This window comes from Protomyctophum parallelum (genome assembly GCF_964188405.1).
Source record: "Protomyctophum parallelum genome assembly, chromosome: 20".
Classification (NCBI taxonomy): domain Eukaryota; kingdom Metazoa; phylum Chordata; class Actinopteri; order Myctophiformes; family Myctophidae; genus Protomyctophum; species Protomyctophum parallelum.
Window position 1 is genome coordinate 5868213 of NC_139718.1, and position 17617 is coordinate 5885829.

The window sequence follows — 17617 nt, forward strand, 5'->3', positions numbered from 1 at the left end:
AATAATAATAATAATAATAATAATAATAATAAGCAAAACAGTCCCACTGTTAATCACAAAATACTCCAGAGCTGTTGAATGTATTAAACCCATTCTCAACAAGCACTGGCACATTTTGAAATCTAACCCACAGCTTCGCAATGTATTTTCTTCTTTAGGGGTAGAAGTCTTTGAATACTTTAGCCCCTAATGGCCTCAACATGGAACTTCATCTAATACCCTCTCTATGCTACTGGACCTTTCTTCAGGTCCAGTAGCCTACTTGGGTTGGACTTATTTCCCTCTCCCCCCCCCCCCCCCCCCTCCTGATCTGTTGATGGCTATATTGACTATTGGTGTGCCCTCCTATACCTCTTTGTTTGTTCTGACTGATTGAACATTTTATTATCAATGAGAACAACCTGGCTCTCAACTTCGACAAAACAAAAGAGCTGATCTTGGACTACAGGAGACCAACCACTCTTCCATCCAGATCGGGGGTGCTGCAGTGGAAAGGGTCAGAGAGTTCAAATACTTGGGGGTGCACATCTCTATGGACAGTTTATGTTTGTGGAAATGAAGTTCTATATTGTGATATTTCCATGTATTGTAACCAATTGCAGTCAATGCATATCAAGCATCTTCAACCATCAGCCATCTCACGTATTGTGTGTGTGTGTGTGTGTGTGTGTGTGTGTGTGCCCGCGCGCACGCGTGTGTGTTGGGAGAGAGAGAGGGGGAGACGCGCTGCGCTCTGATCATGTTCAAGACGGATATCTCGTGTTGTCATTTCGTGTATTAAAAGTAAAGACGGTTGTATCCACACAAAATGCACACCTTCCCGGTCGGCCAACCCGGTAGCAACCCTCACCAACCCCTGATGAACTTAACCATTATTTCACTGATAGTCTATGCAACGTCGCCCCGGAGGATCTATTTATGAATTGCAGCCTGGTTAAAAGCACTCTGAGAAATAAATAAATTAGAACCAATTAACCAAATGGTTCGGATGTTCGCTCGGAAATTCCTGCAAATGTTCGAGTCCTAAAAACAGGGCTAGGGTACAGCCTTACTGTAATTTAGTATTCTACAATTCTGTAGGCTATATATGGATCTCTTCAGTTGCAACGCATTAGAACACACTACAATCCCCAGAGATAAGATAGCTATAGAGGGCACAGAGATGGAGAAGTTTGTTGATGAAGCCAAAGCAGTGAATGAAGGTGGAGGACCAGCTGGCCTGTCAGCAGCCATTCGACTCAAACAGCTGGCTAAGAACACAACAAAGAGTATGTGTCTGGTGGAGATAAATGTAATGACAAATACAAAACATCATAGTCATATAAACGAGTAGATTTTTTTTACAGGGGCAATCCCAAATCCCAGTCTGACTTCCATTAAAAACTAAACAACATGGCATATGGCTAAGGTAACCTACAGTCTAGCGGCTAGCCTGTTGACTTCAAAGATGTATTGACTTTAAAACATTTATTGTATTTTGTGTATTTGTTTGTTTTCAGACGTTCTTGGCCCATGAAGAAATTCTAGGACAAAGCCAGACTTCAAAAGGTATGCATGCTTTCATGATCACAAGAGATTACATAAAATAACATTGATTGACTGTACATGTTCATTAATATATTGTGTATCGATACACTGTTATCAACCTTAACCCAAAGGTAAAAGCCGTTGAGGAAGTTTTCCATGCTGGACACTGTGGTGAGATTCTACGCTCCTACGAGCTGTGCACTAAAACTCCATTGAAGAACCATGTCCCAGTTGAGGCAATCAAGAAGGCGAAGAAAAGGGTATGTGCAATGCTTTTTTTCTAATCATTAATTTAATTACAATTTTTTGTTGTTGTAATTGAATATTGTTTTTACTGTGAGTTTTGACACTTATTGTTTCTACTCCTCTATGTGAGCGCAGCTCAGGGATCGAAAGTTGACATTGGCTGGGTGAACAGGCAGAGGAGCTTGATGGAGTATGATTTTACTCTGACTACACTGCAGCAAGGTTTTGTTTCATGCCGACGACAGAAATGCTACCAGTGATGTGGGGATCGCGGAAGTGTTTCAGAGAGGTATGGAGCTTCACGCTAAAGTAGGATGCGGGGAGGGTTGCCATGGACACCTGGCCAAGCAGCTCTATAAACAATTCAGCCTGAAAGAGAGCTGTGAACCACAGACGTACGCCATCGGCCTGAAAGATTTGTGGATAATTAATGAGAAGAAATGGCGGCCGGGCAGAGTGGAGCATTCGGTGGGTTAATTGGCCTCTGAACAGAAACACATACAGCGGCTCCTTCCTGTACCACCTCAATGAAGGAGAACCCACGGTGGCTCTGGGCTTCGAGGTCGGTTTGGACTATTCCAGCATCAGAGCCAGCTAGGGGGATTACTAGCAGAAAATATTAAAGAGTGAACACAAAACAACAGTTCTCGCAGCTTTCTTATATAGAAGTGCTGAAGACATTTGCTGAAGGCACGCTGAGTCGCTGCCCAAGTGACATCACTTATGTGACTCCTCCATGTCTCTTGCTATCACTCAAGTGACTACTGCCCAATCACAGTGCGTCTTTTCTGGGACTTATGTCATGCATTGCTTGACAAGCTTCCGCTCATGCTTCGCAAGGAATCTCTGGAAAAATTGTGCCTTAAATTTTGACAAGCTATCCAGAGTCGGAAGAGCCTACGTTTATATGTCTATGGTGACATCATGTCCTACACTTTCCACGCCCACCTCCACTCTGTCCAAGATGGCCGAAATGTTTGACAGCAGCATGCAGCAGCTGATGCTACACTGAATTCTACACAATTCCCTTCTTACTCAGTGGTGAGTTATGTAGGCCTGGTGTCTTAATGTGAATGCATCATTTGGTTGACTGTTTGTAGAGTAATTTCAGTTATTTTCATTTGATGAAGTATTTGATTTATGTTTGAACTTAACACTTTTGGAATGATTTGAAATGTACTTTTTGTATTTTATTTTCTAAAACAAATGCATGCTAGAAACTGATTTGGTTAATGGAAATCATGTATAAACAACTTGATCAAATCAAGTTCTTTACTTATGAATTGATAGTTTATTTGATAACAATTTGTGTTGTACAACAGTGATTTAGAACAAAAGCTGATTTGGACACCTGGTCTTTCAAGTCAGGTTTTTGTGTTCTGAAAGGATTCCCCCTGGATGGTTCTGGTACTGGATGGTACCTGGTGGGCCGACCCGGAACTCTGAACCCCCCTTCCCCCCTTCCCCCCGCACACATGCTAGGAAATATGGTTCTTCAGAAAGGAAAGAAACTGAATAGAAAGTGAACTGAAACTGGGACTCCAAGTCACCACCCCTTTGTTTTTGTTTTTCCTAAAGTTGTTTATTTTCTGTTTGAAGTTTAATAATAATTTTCAGTTAACCTTTAATCCCTGGTTCTGACTAATTTCTTTGGTTGGCACATTGTCTGGTGTATACAGTATGCAGTCAATATATCATTTATCTTATTCCCACTTTAAATTATTAGTTATCCTTGTGTAACTGGCTACACCAGACCATTATCTATCCAAACCGTTACCCCGCACACACACACACACACACACACACACACACACACACACACACACACACACACACACACACACACACACACAAACCATCATACGTTTTGAAATTGAACATCGACTGAGAGAACTTGCAATTTCAAGGCACCATCTGGCCGTCATTGTGCAATATAACCGTTTCTCGGCTTGATGCACCAGACAATGCTATGTATTTCATGAGTTTGCTTGTGTTTTGTCAGTTTGCAGCATGTGTCTCATATACTGTATTGAGGAGCTCCATGCTAGAGTAATATGGTTTGGGGAGGGTAACCATGGACACCTTGTCCAAGAAGCTTCTATGTTTGTGGAAATTAAGTTCTATATTGTGACATTTCCATGTAATGTAACCAATTGCAGTCAATGCATATCGAGAATCTTGAAGCATGAAGCAATCAATGTATATATTATTAAGACATCTGTAATTTAGTATTACGTGAAAGGAATTGCCACTTTTTATGTGGTTATCACTAATGGAAGTGTTTCAGAAAGGCATGGTTACTTGAGACAAAATTAACGGGTTGATTAAATGTAATTGCTTAGAAATGGTGAGCTTATTTTATTTCCATTGTGATCCTCTGACCAGACTGATCCAGACCACTCTGACCTCTGACCTCACTGATCCAGACCACTGATCCAGACCAGACTGATCCAGACCACTCTTACGGAGGTGGAGCAAAGACGGCAAAGAAGCGGAACTATTCCGAAGCGGAAGTGTTTCAGAGAGGTATGGAGCTTCATGCTAAGTAGGATGCATCGAGGGTTGCCATGGACACCTGGCCAAGCAGCAGAGGGTTTGTTTGACATGTTTGAATATACTTGAATATAGATTTGAATAATAAATACATATGTGATAGCCTAGACTTTGAAAAGCGCTAATGTATACCGTTCATTAGGTCAAGTAGAAGTGGTCTGATATAAAAATGTGGACCAAAAAGAAGGCATCCCAGATCCGCCAGGCTCAGCTGCTGACTGGTGGTGGTCAGGTATAAAGCTATATGTTATATGACATTGTCGATTGTTTACTTGAGACAAAATTAACGGGTTGATTAAATGTAATTGCGTAAAAATCGGGAGCTTATTTTATTTCCATTGTGATCCTCTGACCAGAAGTTTGTTGATGAAGCCAAAGCAGTGACTGAAGGTGGAGGACCAGCTGGCCTGTCAGCAGCCATTCGACTCAAACCGCTGGCTAAGAACACCACAAAGAGCTGAGTATGTCTGGTGGAGAAAGCCTCCTATATCACAGCCCAAACTGTCAGTAGGAGAAGGAGACCATGGCTCTAAACCAACTATTACCAGACACCATCTTCAGCATCCGAACAGATGAATACAGGATCCCTGTCACCATACTGCCTGGTTTGTCGATGAATAACCATCCAAACTATTTGGCTATGCTTCAGCCGAAGTTTTGTTTCATGATGACAGCAGCTATTTATGTGGTTATCACTAATGGAAGTGTTTGAGAGAGGTATGGAGCTTCACGCTAAGTAGGATGCAAGGAGGGTTTCCAACTTGCCATGGACACCTGGCCAAACAGCTCTATAAAAAAATCAGCCTGAAAGAGAGCTGTGAACCACAGACGTACGCCATCGGCCTGAAAGATTTGTGGGTGATTGATGAGGAGAAATGGCAGCCGGGCAGAGTGGAGCATTCGGTGGTTTGGCCTCTGGACAGAAACGCGTACGGCGGCTCCTTCCTGTACCACCTCAATGAAGGAGAGCCCACATTGGCTCTGGGCTTGGGGTCGGTTTGGACTATTCCAACACCTGCCCGAACCCCTTCAGGGAGTTTCAGCGCTATTTCCCCAACACTGGAAGATCGCCGTCTATTCTTTTTTTCCCCCTTTGGAGTCAGACAACTGGACTCCAATGAAGAGCAAACAGCCTGTCAGTTAACAGGTAAATATCCATGTATTATGCATGCAGGCTCATGTTTAAACTTGTGTATTTTGTTTAATCACACATTAATTAATAATTACCGTTCATTAGGTCAAGAAGAAGTGGTCTGATATAAAAATGTGGACCAAAAAGAAGGCATCCCAGATCCGCCAGACTCAGCTGCTGACTGGTGGTGGTCAGGTATAAAGCTATATGTTATATGACATTGTTGATTGTTTACTTGAGACAAAATCAACAGCTGGATAAGAACAACACAAAGAGCTGAGTATGTGTCTGGTGGAGAAAGCCTTCAATTTATGTGCTTATCACTGTTTCAGAGAGGTATGGTTACTTGAGACAAAATTAACGGGTTGATTAAATGTAATTGCAATTGTGTATCCAGATAACAGCTAGACAGATGGCTATTCATTTCTGTAAAATGACAACTCGATGGCTTAAACGACAGGAGAAACCGTTTGCTTGCACACTGTTTGGTGCTCTGTTCTATGAGCACATGGACTCATGTTATGGAGGCTGGAAAATGAAACTTAAGGGAAATTAAACTTAAAGAAAAGCATTACAGTCCATTGGTGGTCAGTAATATTAATGTAATCTAATACTACAGTGTGATCTGTGTAAACATTGGAGGCAGAGGACTAAACGAGTTCACACAAGGAGCAGACACCAGTCTGACTTCCATGAAAAACTGGCAGAAGAACAAAATGGCATATCGCTAAGGTAACCTACAGTCTAGCCCAGGGATGTCAAACTCAAATACACAGTGGGCCAAAATAAAGAAATTGGTACAAGTCGAGGGCCGGACTGTGTTTCAACACACGGGGCCATTTTTTTGTAGAGGGGTAGCTGAAAGTCGACCACAAATGATATACTTTCACTGGTGATCAATAGTGAAGAGAAGACGCATGCTTGCGCTTGCGGGCCCTGATACGTGACAATGCACTCGCAGTGCATGGTGGGACTTGTAGTATTCTGGTGGTCCGTGCAATATACCAGAGGGCCAGTTCTAATACTAATTAAATATCATGCCGCGGGCCAAAGATAATTCATTCACGGGCCTGATTTGGCCCCCGGGCCTTGAGTTTGACATATATGGTCTAGCCTGTTGACTTCAAATATTAAAAAAGTATTAATTAACTTTAAAACATTGTGTATTTTATGTGTAGGCCTATTTGTTCGTTTTCAGACGTTCTTGGCCCATGAAGAAATTCTAGGACAAAGCCAGACTTCAAAAGGTATGCACGCTTTCATGATCACAAGATTACAAAAAATAACATTGATTGACTGTACATATTCATTAATCTATTGTGTATCGATACACTGTTATCAACCTTAACCCAAAGGTAAAAGCCGTTGAGGAAGTCTTCCATGTTGGACACTGGTGAGATTCTACGCTCCTACGAGCTGTGCACTAAAACTCCATTGAAGAACCATGTCCCAGTTGAGGCGATCAAGAAGGAGAAGAAAAGGGTATGTGTGCAGTGCTTTTAATTATTAATTTAATTCCTTTTTTCTTTGTGGATGTTTTTTTAATTGAATATTGTTTTTACTGTCAACCAGACTTGTGATGCTTATTGTTTCTACTCTGTGAGCGCAGCTCAGGGATCGGAAGTTGACACTGGCTGGGTGAACAGGCAGAGGAGCTTGATGGAGTATGATTTTACTCTGGCTACACTGCAGCAAGGTTTTGTTTCATGAAGACGACTGAAATGCTGCCAGTGATGTGGGGATCGCCAAAGAATGTGTTTGAGAAAGTATTGACCATGTGCACAGTTTGTGGAAAGCTGGGACCTGGACAAACAGTTCAATAAGAAATACACATACGGCAGCTCCTTCCTGTAATACCTCAATGAAGGAGAACCCATGCTCTGGGCTTTGTGGTTGTTTTGGACTATCCTACTGTAACTCCTACCTTGGGGTTTCAGTGCTGGAAGCAGCAGGCTCGCCTACAAAGCAAGAGCCCTCAAAGCGCCTATTTTGCGCAGAGCTAATAAAGGCACCCAGTTTAATGGGGTAAACCTTTTCATCAGATTCAGACAACAGATTTAACTCAAGTGAGGCTAACAGACTGCCAGTTTAGAGGTAAGCGTTCATGTAATTATGCAAACTATTCATGTAAATGTCTACTCTGTAATCTTATGATGGGTAAACATTAGGCCTATCTACGGTATTTAATAGAGTTGGTGCAATGTATGTTCAGGAGGTTATTTACCCTGCTTCTCCTCTCTCTACCCCCATGTGCCATTCTTTAACTCCTCTGGTGACAATCCTCGATCAATCACCAAGGTAACTGATGGAAATGATATTTCTCCATGTCATATTTGTCCCGTTAGATAGGTCCCTAATCATTTTAACTCTGGCCTATTCCCTGTTTGTGACCTTGTCTCCATCCACAGTCTTCATAACAAATATGTCGGGGCCCTATCATTTATGATATCTCTGTCGCCATTCTCCTCACAGCCAGAGGGGAACAGCCTCTGATGACTTCATCATCGTCTTGTGACACAACATCATCGCTTCTCGGACCAATCAGGGGCTGCCAACCATCGCCAGCGTTCTCCATGTGGGTCCTTGTCAGCTGACATCACCGGATATGGACTATTCGCCTCCAATCACGATAGAAAAACAAACTGACATCTCCATCTTAAAGAATGTGCAATGCCAGGAACTTTATTCGGACATTGGATTATTTCTGTAAACTTGGATTATGTGATTCTACTTTCCGAATCGGCAATACATTATTTGCAAATTTAATTATCTTGACTAAAATTACCCTATATTATATTTTCCGGTGTGGTCTGTATTCTTGCGTCCTCTAACTGTTTTAAAGGTATTTTCCAAAGGTTTTTATCCATTGCCTGGAAAGGCTTAGGGGTTTTCTCAGAGTTGTGTGCTATCTTAAAGTGACTGCACTATATTTGACAACTACTAAGGTGAAATAATACAACAAAGCAAACACAACAAAAGAAGAAAAACAAAGAAAGACTAAACAGTTAACAGGAACAAGACAGAACAAAAACAACAAAACTAGAAAACAAACAAAGAATACAAAACAAAACATAATGTCAATGTTCTATAATAGGCCTATAGAACATTGAAATTGTTTTGTTTTGTTTGTTTTTTAGTTTTGTGAAAATGGTATAGATCAAAAATAGTAGATACATATTATGTATCTACTATTTTTGATCTATACCATTTTCTCTTTGGTGTTTATTCTAGCATTTGTTTGTTTGAACATGGCAGTGCCCCTTAAGTTGTAGCGGGTCTCTCTAGGCCAGAACAGCTCTTGGATACAGCTAGGGAGCAGGTGATTGTGTGCCTTATACATTGTTATTGCAGTATTTAGATCTACTATATCTTGACAGTTTTAGGGTGTTTAGTTGAATGAATAGTGGGTTGGTTGGTGCGTAATAATCAGATTGGGTGACAATTCTTATGGCTTTTTTTTAAGTAGAAAGATTGGCTCGATAGTTGTTTTGTAGTTCCCCCATACCTCCACACAGTAATTGATGTATGGCAGTACGAGGGAGCAATGCAACATATATAGCGAGTTCTGGTTTAGAATAGGTTTTGCTTTGTACAATCATGTACATCTCTTGTTACTTGCAAGGGAGGCCATGGCAGAATTATGGGGTTAAAGCCAAAATAAGTTGTATTATATTACTAGTCTGGCCAATCAATAAATACTCATTGAAATTACTGTAGGGCTTGACTTTACAGCCACATGGTGCATAGCAACAGTGTTCAAGTAAAAAAAAAAAAACCCAGAGGAAGACACTTATAGGCATGTAGCCTTCAGTAGTTCATTATGCACCTTGCATTATAAGGTTGCAAGTGAGAACAAATGTAAATTAAGTCGATAACCCATTGGTTTGGCAACTAAAATGTGATACAGCGATAGGTGGGCAGTGGGCACTATAGTTTCCAGCAACGTCTGGACATCTGGGCACTATAGTGTTATTATATTTGAAGATGAATGTGCATGGGACATAATTATCATTGTGCCTAAATGCATTAGCCTCTGTCTGTTCTAAGCAATCCAGCCCCTGCCCATAAATACAAGAACCATTGTGTAGTTTATCACTGTCTTCCCTGAAAGTTCCATATTCTACATTCTAACATCAGTAGGCCTATTCAGTAGAGTTGAGCAGGATAATGTAGAGGCTGGCAGACCGGAGCATGCACGCATCCAGCAGCTAACGGCTACTAGGCTAGTAGCCAGAGTTCTGCTTGCATACCAACGAGGCAATACACATTTGCGTTGAAAATAAATCCTCCACAGTATCACTGCTCTAAGCTAATTTAAAAGAAACCTTCTGACTGCAGTGACTGTCACTGTTCTGGCCTGGGTAGAGGGAAATATGAACGTATTTAGGCTCTCTCTGTCTGTCTCTTTCTCTCTGTCAGCAGCACCTCTATCTGATTCTAAGCGCAGATGCAGAGAGCTGCAGATAACAGAGTGGGAATGGGATGGGCGAGCGCGCACACTAGCTTCTTAAAGAGACAGGCTGAATTTTCACAGATTTGGACCACCGAAGTCTGACGTCACTTTCAGTAGAGGGCGCCAGTACACAGGTTCATGTATTTTTTTAGTTGCATTATAATCCCCATCGGGGGATTTTAGATCGCTTCATATAAGAACTATGTTTGAAAAATAAACCGACCACCGGCCTTTCTGTCAGGGGAGTGGCTGTTCTGTGTCGTTAATGATGTTCATTAATATTTGATACAGCCAGTTTCTGGAGAAAATGGAATTAATGTGGCCGCAAAAGCCTTGAAACTACATATGAAGGCAATGTCGCTAATATACGTCAGGCTTTCATTTTTGTTGGTGCAAAAATGTAAAGCCTGGAGGAACGCATTGGCCGCTCTGGTCTAAAAGTGGGAGTCAACCCTTCCGGGTGGGCGTCGCTCCAAATGATGTGACGTAGCGCTGCACTAGGGGGGAGAGGAGGGGCGGGGGATGACGGACAGATCGATGAGATCCAATCAGGGCGTGTGCAAATCTCAGCCGCGACCCGCCCCTCTAGACCAGAAACCTAACACGTTAGCTCAGGCTACTCTTTGGGTATATTTGTACATTTCCACCTTCAGTCGATGCTTCATATCCATATGAGTGAAAAGTAGAAAGAAGAAAATAAAGGCAGGAGACAACACTATTTTGCTTTTCTTCTTATAAATTATTTGATCGGCCCAAAACATTGTGTTCATTGTCATGATTTGTCACGATCCGAGTTGGCTTTGTCCGCGGCGTAACCGTCTTTAAATAAATACTTTAAGAAAAGCCTATGGGAAAAATGCGATTCATTGCGATTCATTTCCTGGGCCACTCGTCGTTCTGAAAGGGGGAGGGACTGCGACGCTCTATAGTGTAGAGCGTCGCAGTCCCTCCCCCTCGAGAGACCCGGAAAAGAAATCGCCGTTCATTTTCATCATAGACTTTTCAGAAAGTATTTATTTAAAGACGTTTACGCCGCGGACAAAGCCAACTCTTGTCGTGACAAATCATGACAATAAACACAATGTTTTGGGCCAAACAAATAATTATAAAGTAGAAAGAAACGGCAGGTTACAACACTTTTTTTGTGGTTTTTCTTCTTATTGCGAACGCAGTGAGCCACTTACTATGACAGCAAGGGCTGAATGTCTGTGTGTGTGTGTGTCTGTGTGTCTGTCTGTCCCGCTGTTACACCACCCGCCCGCCACCAGAGGGCGCAGCTGTAGCACACACACACACACACACACACACACACACAGGGCGCAGCTGTAGCACACACACACACACACACACTCACAACCACACGCACACGAGCTGCGTTCGCTTCCCGCGTTTGCGCGTCTTACTTGTAAATGATTTGATCGGCCCAAAACATTGTGTTCATTGTCATGATTTGTCACGATCCGAGTTGGCTTTGTCCGCGGCGTAACCGTCTTTAAATAAATACTTTAAGAAAAGCCTATGGAGAAAATGAATGGAGAAACATTTCCTGGGCCACTGGAATCCAGATGAGCAAAGCGGAGCTGAACAAAGCAGCATCAGAAAGGAGAGCTATGCCATCACCGCCAAAGAGACTGTCACTCACATGTTGGGCTGCTCAGACTGTCAGACACACAAAGTACTGTTCCCTCAGCACCACCTGATCCAATCCAAGTGCGCTTGTGCCATGGTCTCTCAAGACTGAAGGCTGCTACTACTACTATGCATGTACTATGTGTACTATATGTAAACACGTCATTTCCATTTTCAGTTGCAATATATATATATATATATATATATATATATATATATATATTTATAAAAATATTATTTTTTTGATAACCCCTGCTGTACTGTACTGCTCGCTATTGGCTGAGCACAGAATGTGATGTATGATGATGTATGATGAATAAGAGTGCCCCTCACTTCACAATGTGAAGTATGAAATCAGAGTGTGATTTGTGTTGTTAAGTAACAGTTCAAAAACTATTATATTATAGCTTGCCGCAGGCCTGGAGACGCTCGCTAACGTTCTCCCAGTTGATGACGTTCCAGAGAGCTTTGACGTAGTCGGGCCGGACGTTCTTGTACTGCAGATAGTAGGCATGCTCCCACACATCCATACCAAGGAGGGGAATCAGACCCGTCGTTCCCTGCACAGGGTCCTGGTTGGCACAGGCGGCGATGCGGAGCCTGCCACTCTCCTTGTCGTAGCCCAGCCAGCCCCAACCCGAGCCCTGCACTGCCACAGTGGCAGCGGACATCTTCTCCCTCATCTTCTGGAAGGAGCCAAAGTCCCTCTGGATGGCGTCCATCAGCTGGCCCTGTGGCTCCCCGCCGCCGTTCGGCGAGAGGTTTGTCCAGAAGATGGTGTGGTTGACGTGGCCTCCCCCGTTGAACCTGAGCGCAGGCTGTAGGGCCACCTGTGCCGTCACGTCGCCCTTCGCCAGCGCTTCCTGGTACTTCTCCTCTGTGACATTGAGGTTGTTGACGTAGGTGGCGTGGTGCTTGCTGTGGTGGAGTTGCATGATCTCGGCACTGATGTGCGGCTCCAAGGCCCCATAGTCGTAGGTGAGGTCGGGGAGCATGTGCTTCTGCCTTGAGGCGGAGAACTGCTGTAGTGTTTGGCTACACAGGCTGGCCGTGCTCCGACTCATCTGATTAACTCTGGAAAGCATGTTTGTCATAAAAAACAGTAAACCACACTGCAGAAAAGGCTATTACTCTTTAGGCCTACTCATGATTTTTAAACTGAGCGCCTCAAATCTTGTGACATCAACATGACACGTCAGTCTTTCCCAAACATATTTGGGCAAATAATATGATGTCAGTCTTAACCACACTGACATCAGGTCAATTGACATGACATGACTGACTGATGTCATTCCAAATAGAAGATACTGCCGGCTTGTCTTGAAAGCCGGCGAGTACAATGTTGTGTCCTTGAGTAACAAATGTATTGCATCTTCTGAGGAAATTGGCCATCTGTACTTGTCATTATTCAGTATTAGTATCCTGCTATCTGCCGTGTTGACGGGTTGTAAAATGGCCATGCAGGGAGGAGGCAAAGCCTTCCAGGAGAAGGTCAGCCGGTTGCTGAGCAGGCAGCATAAAAAGCCTGTCCTGAAGCCCAACCGGCCGCTGGTCCTGAAAGACCACGTCGCTGATCGTAAGCCGGAAAGGGGAGAGGCCTCTTGCATCACAGAGATGTCCGTCATGCTGGTCTGCTGGAAGCAGAACAACTTTGTGGAAGCTCTGTGCGCCACCGAGATGCAAGCCTTCCGTGTGTGCGTTGAGAAGGCGCTGCAGGCTCACAGAAAAAGGCCCGACTGGGAACAGAACGTCGATGGCTCTCACAGGGGACGGCGGCGCTTGTCCTCCCAGCAAGCAACGGCACTGCTGAAGAGATACCCCAACATACGCACTGAAATCTAAGACAGTGGTTCCCAACATTGGGTCCAGCAATCCTTGGGGGTTGTGAGGGGTCTGTTTGGAGGTAGTACCAGGGCCGTGCGGAGAGTGTTAGAGAGGGGCAGCGCTGCGACACGTTGTGACTCTCGTGTTCCAGGGTTTACATTATTTAATCCATGTTTTGATCTGATTGTATTGTTAGCCACCGCTTGCTAACACAACACCAAGTAGGACATTTTGAAAATGTGTGTGCATCCACTTCCATTCTAAGCCCTGTATTTAAAGCTCTGTATCTCAGAAACGACATTGAGGGGCCGTTTCTCTGTCCCGGACAAGCGTTTTCAACGGCCTGTAGCAGGCGCTGTGGTTTTTTCCACCACTGACCGAGAGAACAACAACCGGTCAAGACACCACACACAGCAGTTTGTCACTGTAACATGCGATTACGGATATTTTGCTCTTGAAAGTAAGTGTTACACGCGATAAAACCCTGGCAGTACGCTATTAATTAATGAGTTAGTATATGTCGGAACAAACATGCACCGTGCAAACTCACAAGTCGCATCATAAAGCTAAGAGTTTGTGGTGAGCTTGTAGAAACTATTGAGCTACGGTATTACAAATTTGACTGAGCAACTTCCGCTTGTACGTAGTATATCTACTTTGACTCAAGTACTGGACTGAAAATGATATTTCTACTGACAGTGTCTTGACTGTGGTCTTGCGGTTATTTCCCCAGCCCAAGCAACAATAAAATAGTTAACAGAAAACAGATACAGTTTACATAAATACATCGATTTATTTGACTGTATGTCTAAAAAAAACCTAGTAGCACTGATTAGAGCTGTATACTGTATGTGGCGCGAAACTTGGCCAATTAAATCCTGATGTCACGTTTGAGACGACATGCCAAATCTTAATAGACGAGATTAGAACGTCATCGGTTTACTTGGCAGACCTCCTGGTTCTCTTGTCCCAGGAGAAGTTCGCCGAGTAGGACTTCACCCTGGGCTTTGGCGTTCTTTTCTCCGTCACGTCGTAACTCCACCCATTCTTCTCGGCGAAGGCGACGGCGTCCTCCTTGGACGTGAACGTCAGGAGCATGTTGGATAAGGGGTCGGCCGTGGAGGCCCAGCCCATCAGAGGGTTCTCCCAGCGCTCCCGGGTGTCAAAGTCCACGTGCCACCGACCGGTGTTGTCGATTCCCGACTGCATGGCCGTCCTGGTCGGCACAAAGATGCGCACCTTGCGCGTTCCGACGTGCTCTTCTGGCACGCCCGTCACCGCGGCGATGTCCAGCTTCTCGTCCGTGGCGATGATGAGCTGCCGCCCGTCTTTTCGTTGTCCAGGGTCGTCTGCCGGCCTCCCCGCCGATGTGCTGCTGGTGCACCTGGTGGGATTCGGGAACACTTTCTTTGCGGCTGAGTTGATGGCGGACATATGTCCCACGCCTAGACGTGACAGTGAGTACGCCATGATTATATCCCTGCCTGGTGACGGTATAGCTTAGACATACATCCTGTATCCATCACTCTCAAAAAAGGATTTCAGTTTTTAAGCCAAACCGCATAAAATGCTCTGTCATTTCATGCGACGTCAGTGTTGCCCAAATATGGAGCTCAACATAGAATGTACTCCGCTCAACCATATGGGTTTTTGAGGGGCGCTACATAGTATTGTGTTGTACGACTACTACAAAACAATGTAAACTAAAGGGATTGTAAGATCATTAAAGCCGGGCTGTTGCCCTGAGTCCAATTAAGTTCTGCCTACTTCCGGCCCAGGACTTGTCCCTGTTTGTTATGCCCATTCTCAATAGAAGTCTATGTGCGGCCATTGGACTGAAGCCCCATGAAGTGAACAGAGTCTGGGACATGCAAGTTATAGAGTGACATGTAGGGTGATGAGTCTAAGAGTGATGTCATTACTTCACAGACGTCTATATAAGTTCAGAGCGGGCATACAGCTTTATGAACGTTGAAATACATAATTGTGCATAACGGTGGATGACTATAGCACTACTAAGTGTGCTCATTTTCTTTCACTGTCAGTTTCCTTTTTGCTTCCCTGTGTGATCAGTTATCTTGTGAGTCTGCAAGTCTGTGTCTGGTCCCTTCAACACAGTCCCATAATAAGTTGAATTTAAAGTCCTGATCAATTAAACATTCAAACACAAAGATGATTTTTCTAACGATGGTAGCCCGTGTGGCGGATGGACTGCCGCTTGCAGCATCCATGCAAGAGGACCAGCAGTCGGAAAGAGACCTCCAGCAATACCAGAATCAAGCCAAACAGCTTTGCCGTAAACTCAACGGCAACAATTCCAAACGCTACAACACGCTGGAAGACGGGGTGATGGCCTTCCATTACGTGATAGAAGAAGGTGTGTGCTACTTGGCCTTATGTGAAGCAACGTTTTCCAAGAGCATGGCCTTTGGGTACCTCGATGACCTCCAAACGGCGTTTCATGACAAGTACGGAGGGAGAGTGCCTACAGTGTCACGGCCGTACTCTTTCATTGAGTTTGAAACGTACATCCAGAAGACAAAGAAGTCCTACGTCGACAGCAGGGCGAGGAGGAACCTCGGCAGCATTAACATGGAGCTGAAGGATGTCCAGAGAATCATGGTGGACAACATCGAGGAGGTTCTGCAACGTGGGGAGTCTCTGTCTGCCTTAGACACAAAGGTCGGCAATCTGTCCACCCTGTCAAACAAGTACCGCAGCGATGCCAAATACCTCAACATGAGATCTAACTACGCCAAGCTAACTGCCGTTGCTGTTTTCATCATTACCCTCATCCTCTACATACGTTTCTGGATTCTCTGAGGGAAAGAGGGGTGATGAGATGGGGGTTCATACTTAGTTTAGACGGGGTTTGCATGTTCTCCCCGTGTCCCCTAGGGTAGGTACCCTCACAAAAAAACATGCCGTAATCCTGGTCTCTATACTGCCTCCCCCTGGCAACCCGGGCACCTGATGGAGGGAAAAGGAACTGGTTGGAATAACGTGTTCCATCCACAAGCTTCGTCCAACTGGAGAAACACCGCCATGTAAGGTGAAAAGAAGCGGCTTGGACTCCTCATGCATTGAAGGAAGCATGAGGTCAGACCGTTGCACTCCCCAGGTTGCCAGAGGGAGTGTAGTGCCCAAGGTTACATTAGAGTCTAATGTTGTCAAAAAACACCCAGTGTCAATTGTCTAATGATTAGGGGTAATTAGGGAGGAGCGAAAGAACCAGTGTCCTTCGATTGGACAGAAGTCCAGGGGCAGTGGGGGGCTCCTATGAAGAGAAGTGTTTCCTAAACAATGAGTAAATATCCTTTTATTTTTGTTTTTGCTGCGTCACTTTTTAAAAAACGATTTAAAAAAGTTATGTAATGTAAATTGTTATTTTAAAAGTTTACCAATAAATGTTTTGACTTTGAGAATTTCAGGCATTTTCAAAAATATCTAAACGATGCCATGCATTTAAAACACGTGAAAATATAGCAGATCTGCAAGCTCACAATGCATCACTTTGATAATGTAGGTTTTGTAGGTTTGGGCCCTGGGGACACAGCAAATCTATCTTCTGGGTCTCGAGATGAAAAGTTCAAAGGCTCCATAAAATCATTTAAATTGAAAATCATGGTTCAGCATCCCAGTACATCATATTGTTGCTGTGCTGTCATATTACTTTTATATGTGCCGTTCCGCATACAAAGCAAGTCCAAAGTATTGGTTAATTTCAAGGACACCCAGTTTGGTGTGCATTAGGCCACAGGTGCCCATTACTGTATGGGTACCAAATGGACCCTTAGGTTCAATTTGTCCCACCTTGAGATTAGAACGTGTCGCAATACGCAAATCACCAGCTCTAACTTATAGTTGGAAACAACAACACAGACCGACCAACCAAGGCCCATCTACAATCAAATACTTGTACAGGAATGTCCACGGATGTCTCCTGGTCGTCTCCCTTGGGAGGATCTTCTCGGGACATGGACAGAGAGGGCCCGGGTGAAACAAGGACCAGATGGGAGCATATCTCCACGCCGGCCGTGGAGCGCCTCAGGATCCCCCCCAGTATGAGCAGCTTTATGTGGCCCAGGAAGGGAAGATTCACTGCTGGAAATGCCACCCCACAATGCACTTATCCGGAAGAGACAAGACTGTCTCTGTAGAGACCTGTATGTAGAGACCACTGACGTCATAGATGAGTGTGTATAAGGTACACAGATCTGTTTCTATATCCATCTCTCTGTCTTGTCAGTCAG

The 17617-nt window shown here is 44.1% G+C and overlaps 3 protein-coding genes across 3 annotated transcripts; 1 reads left to right on the top strand and 2 right to left on the bottom strand.

The window, feature by feature from the left end:
* Positions 1-11941: 11941 nt before the first annotated feature.
* LOC310878432 (superoxide dismutase [Mn], mitochondrial) lies at positions 11942-12625 on the bottom strand (the record flags this gene model as incomplete). The annotated part of the gene is made up of 1 exon (XM_083792763.1): positions 11942-12625. The coding sequence occupies one exon, from the start codon at positions 12623-12625 to the stop codon at positions 11942-11944; it is 684 nt and encodes a 227-aa protein (XP_083648889.1).
* A 1678-nt stretch (positions 12626-14303) lies between these two features.
* LOC310878433 (NADH dehydrogenase [ubiquinone] iron-sulfur protein 4, mitochondrial-like) lies at positions 14304-14834 on the bottom strand (the record flags this gene model as incomplete). The annotated part of the gene is made up of 1 exon (XM_083792764.1): positions 14304-14834. The coding sequence occupies one exon, from the start codon at positions 14832-14834 to the stop codon at positions 14304-14306; it is 531 nt and encodes a 176-aa protein (XP_083648890.1).
* Positions 14835-15536: 702 nt separating this feature from the next.
* On the top strand, positions 15537-16187 carry LOC310878359 (vesicle-trafficking protein SEC22b-like; the record flags this gene model as incomplete). Its single annotated transcript, XM_083792670.1, has 1 exon — positions 15537-16187. One exon carries the CDS (start codon positions 15537-15539, stop codon positions 16185-16187), a length of 651 nt encoding a protein of 216 aa, XP_083648796.1.
* Positions 16188-17617: the final 1430 nt, after the last annotated feature.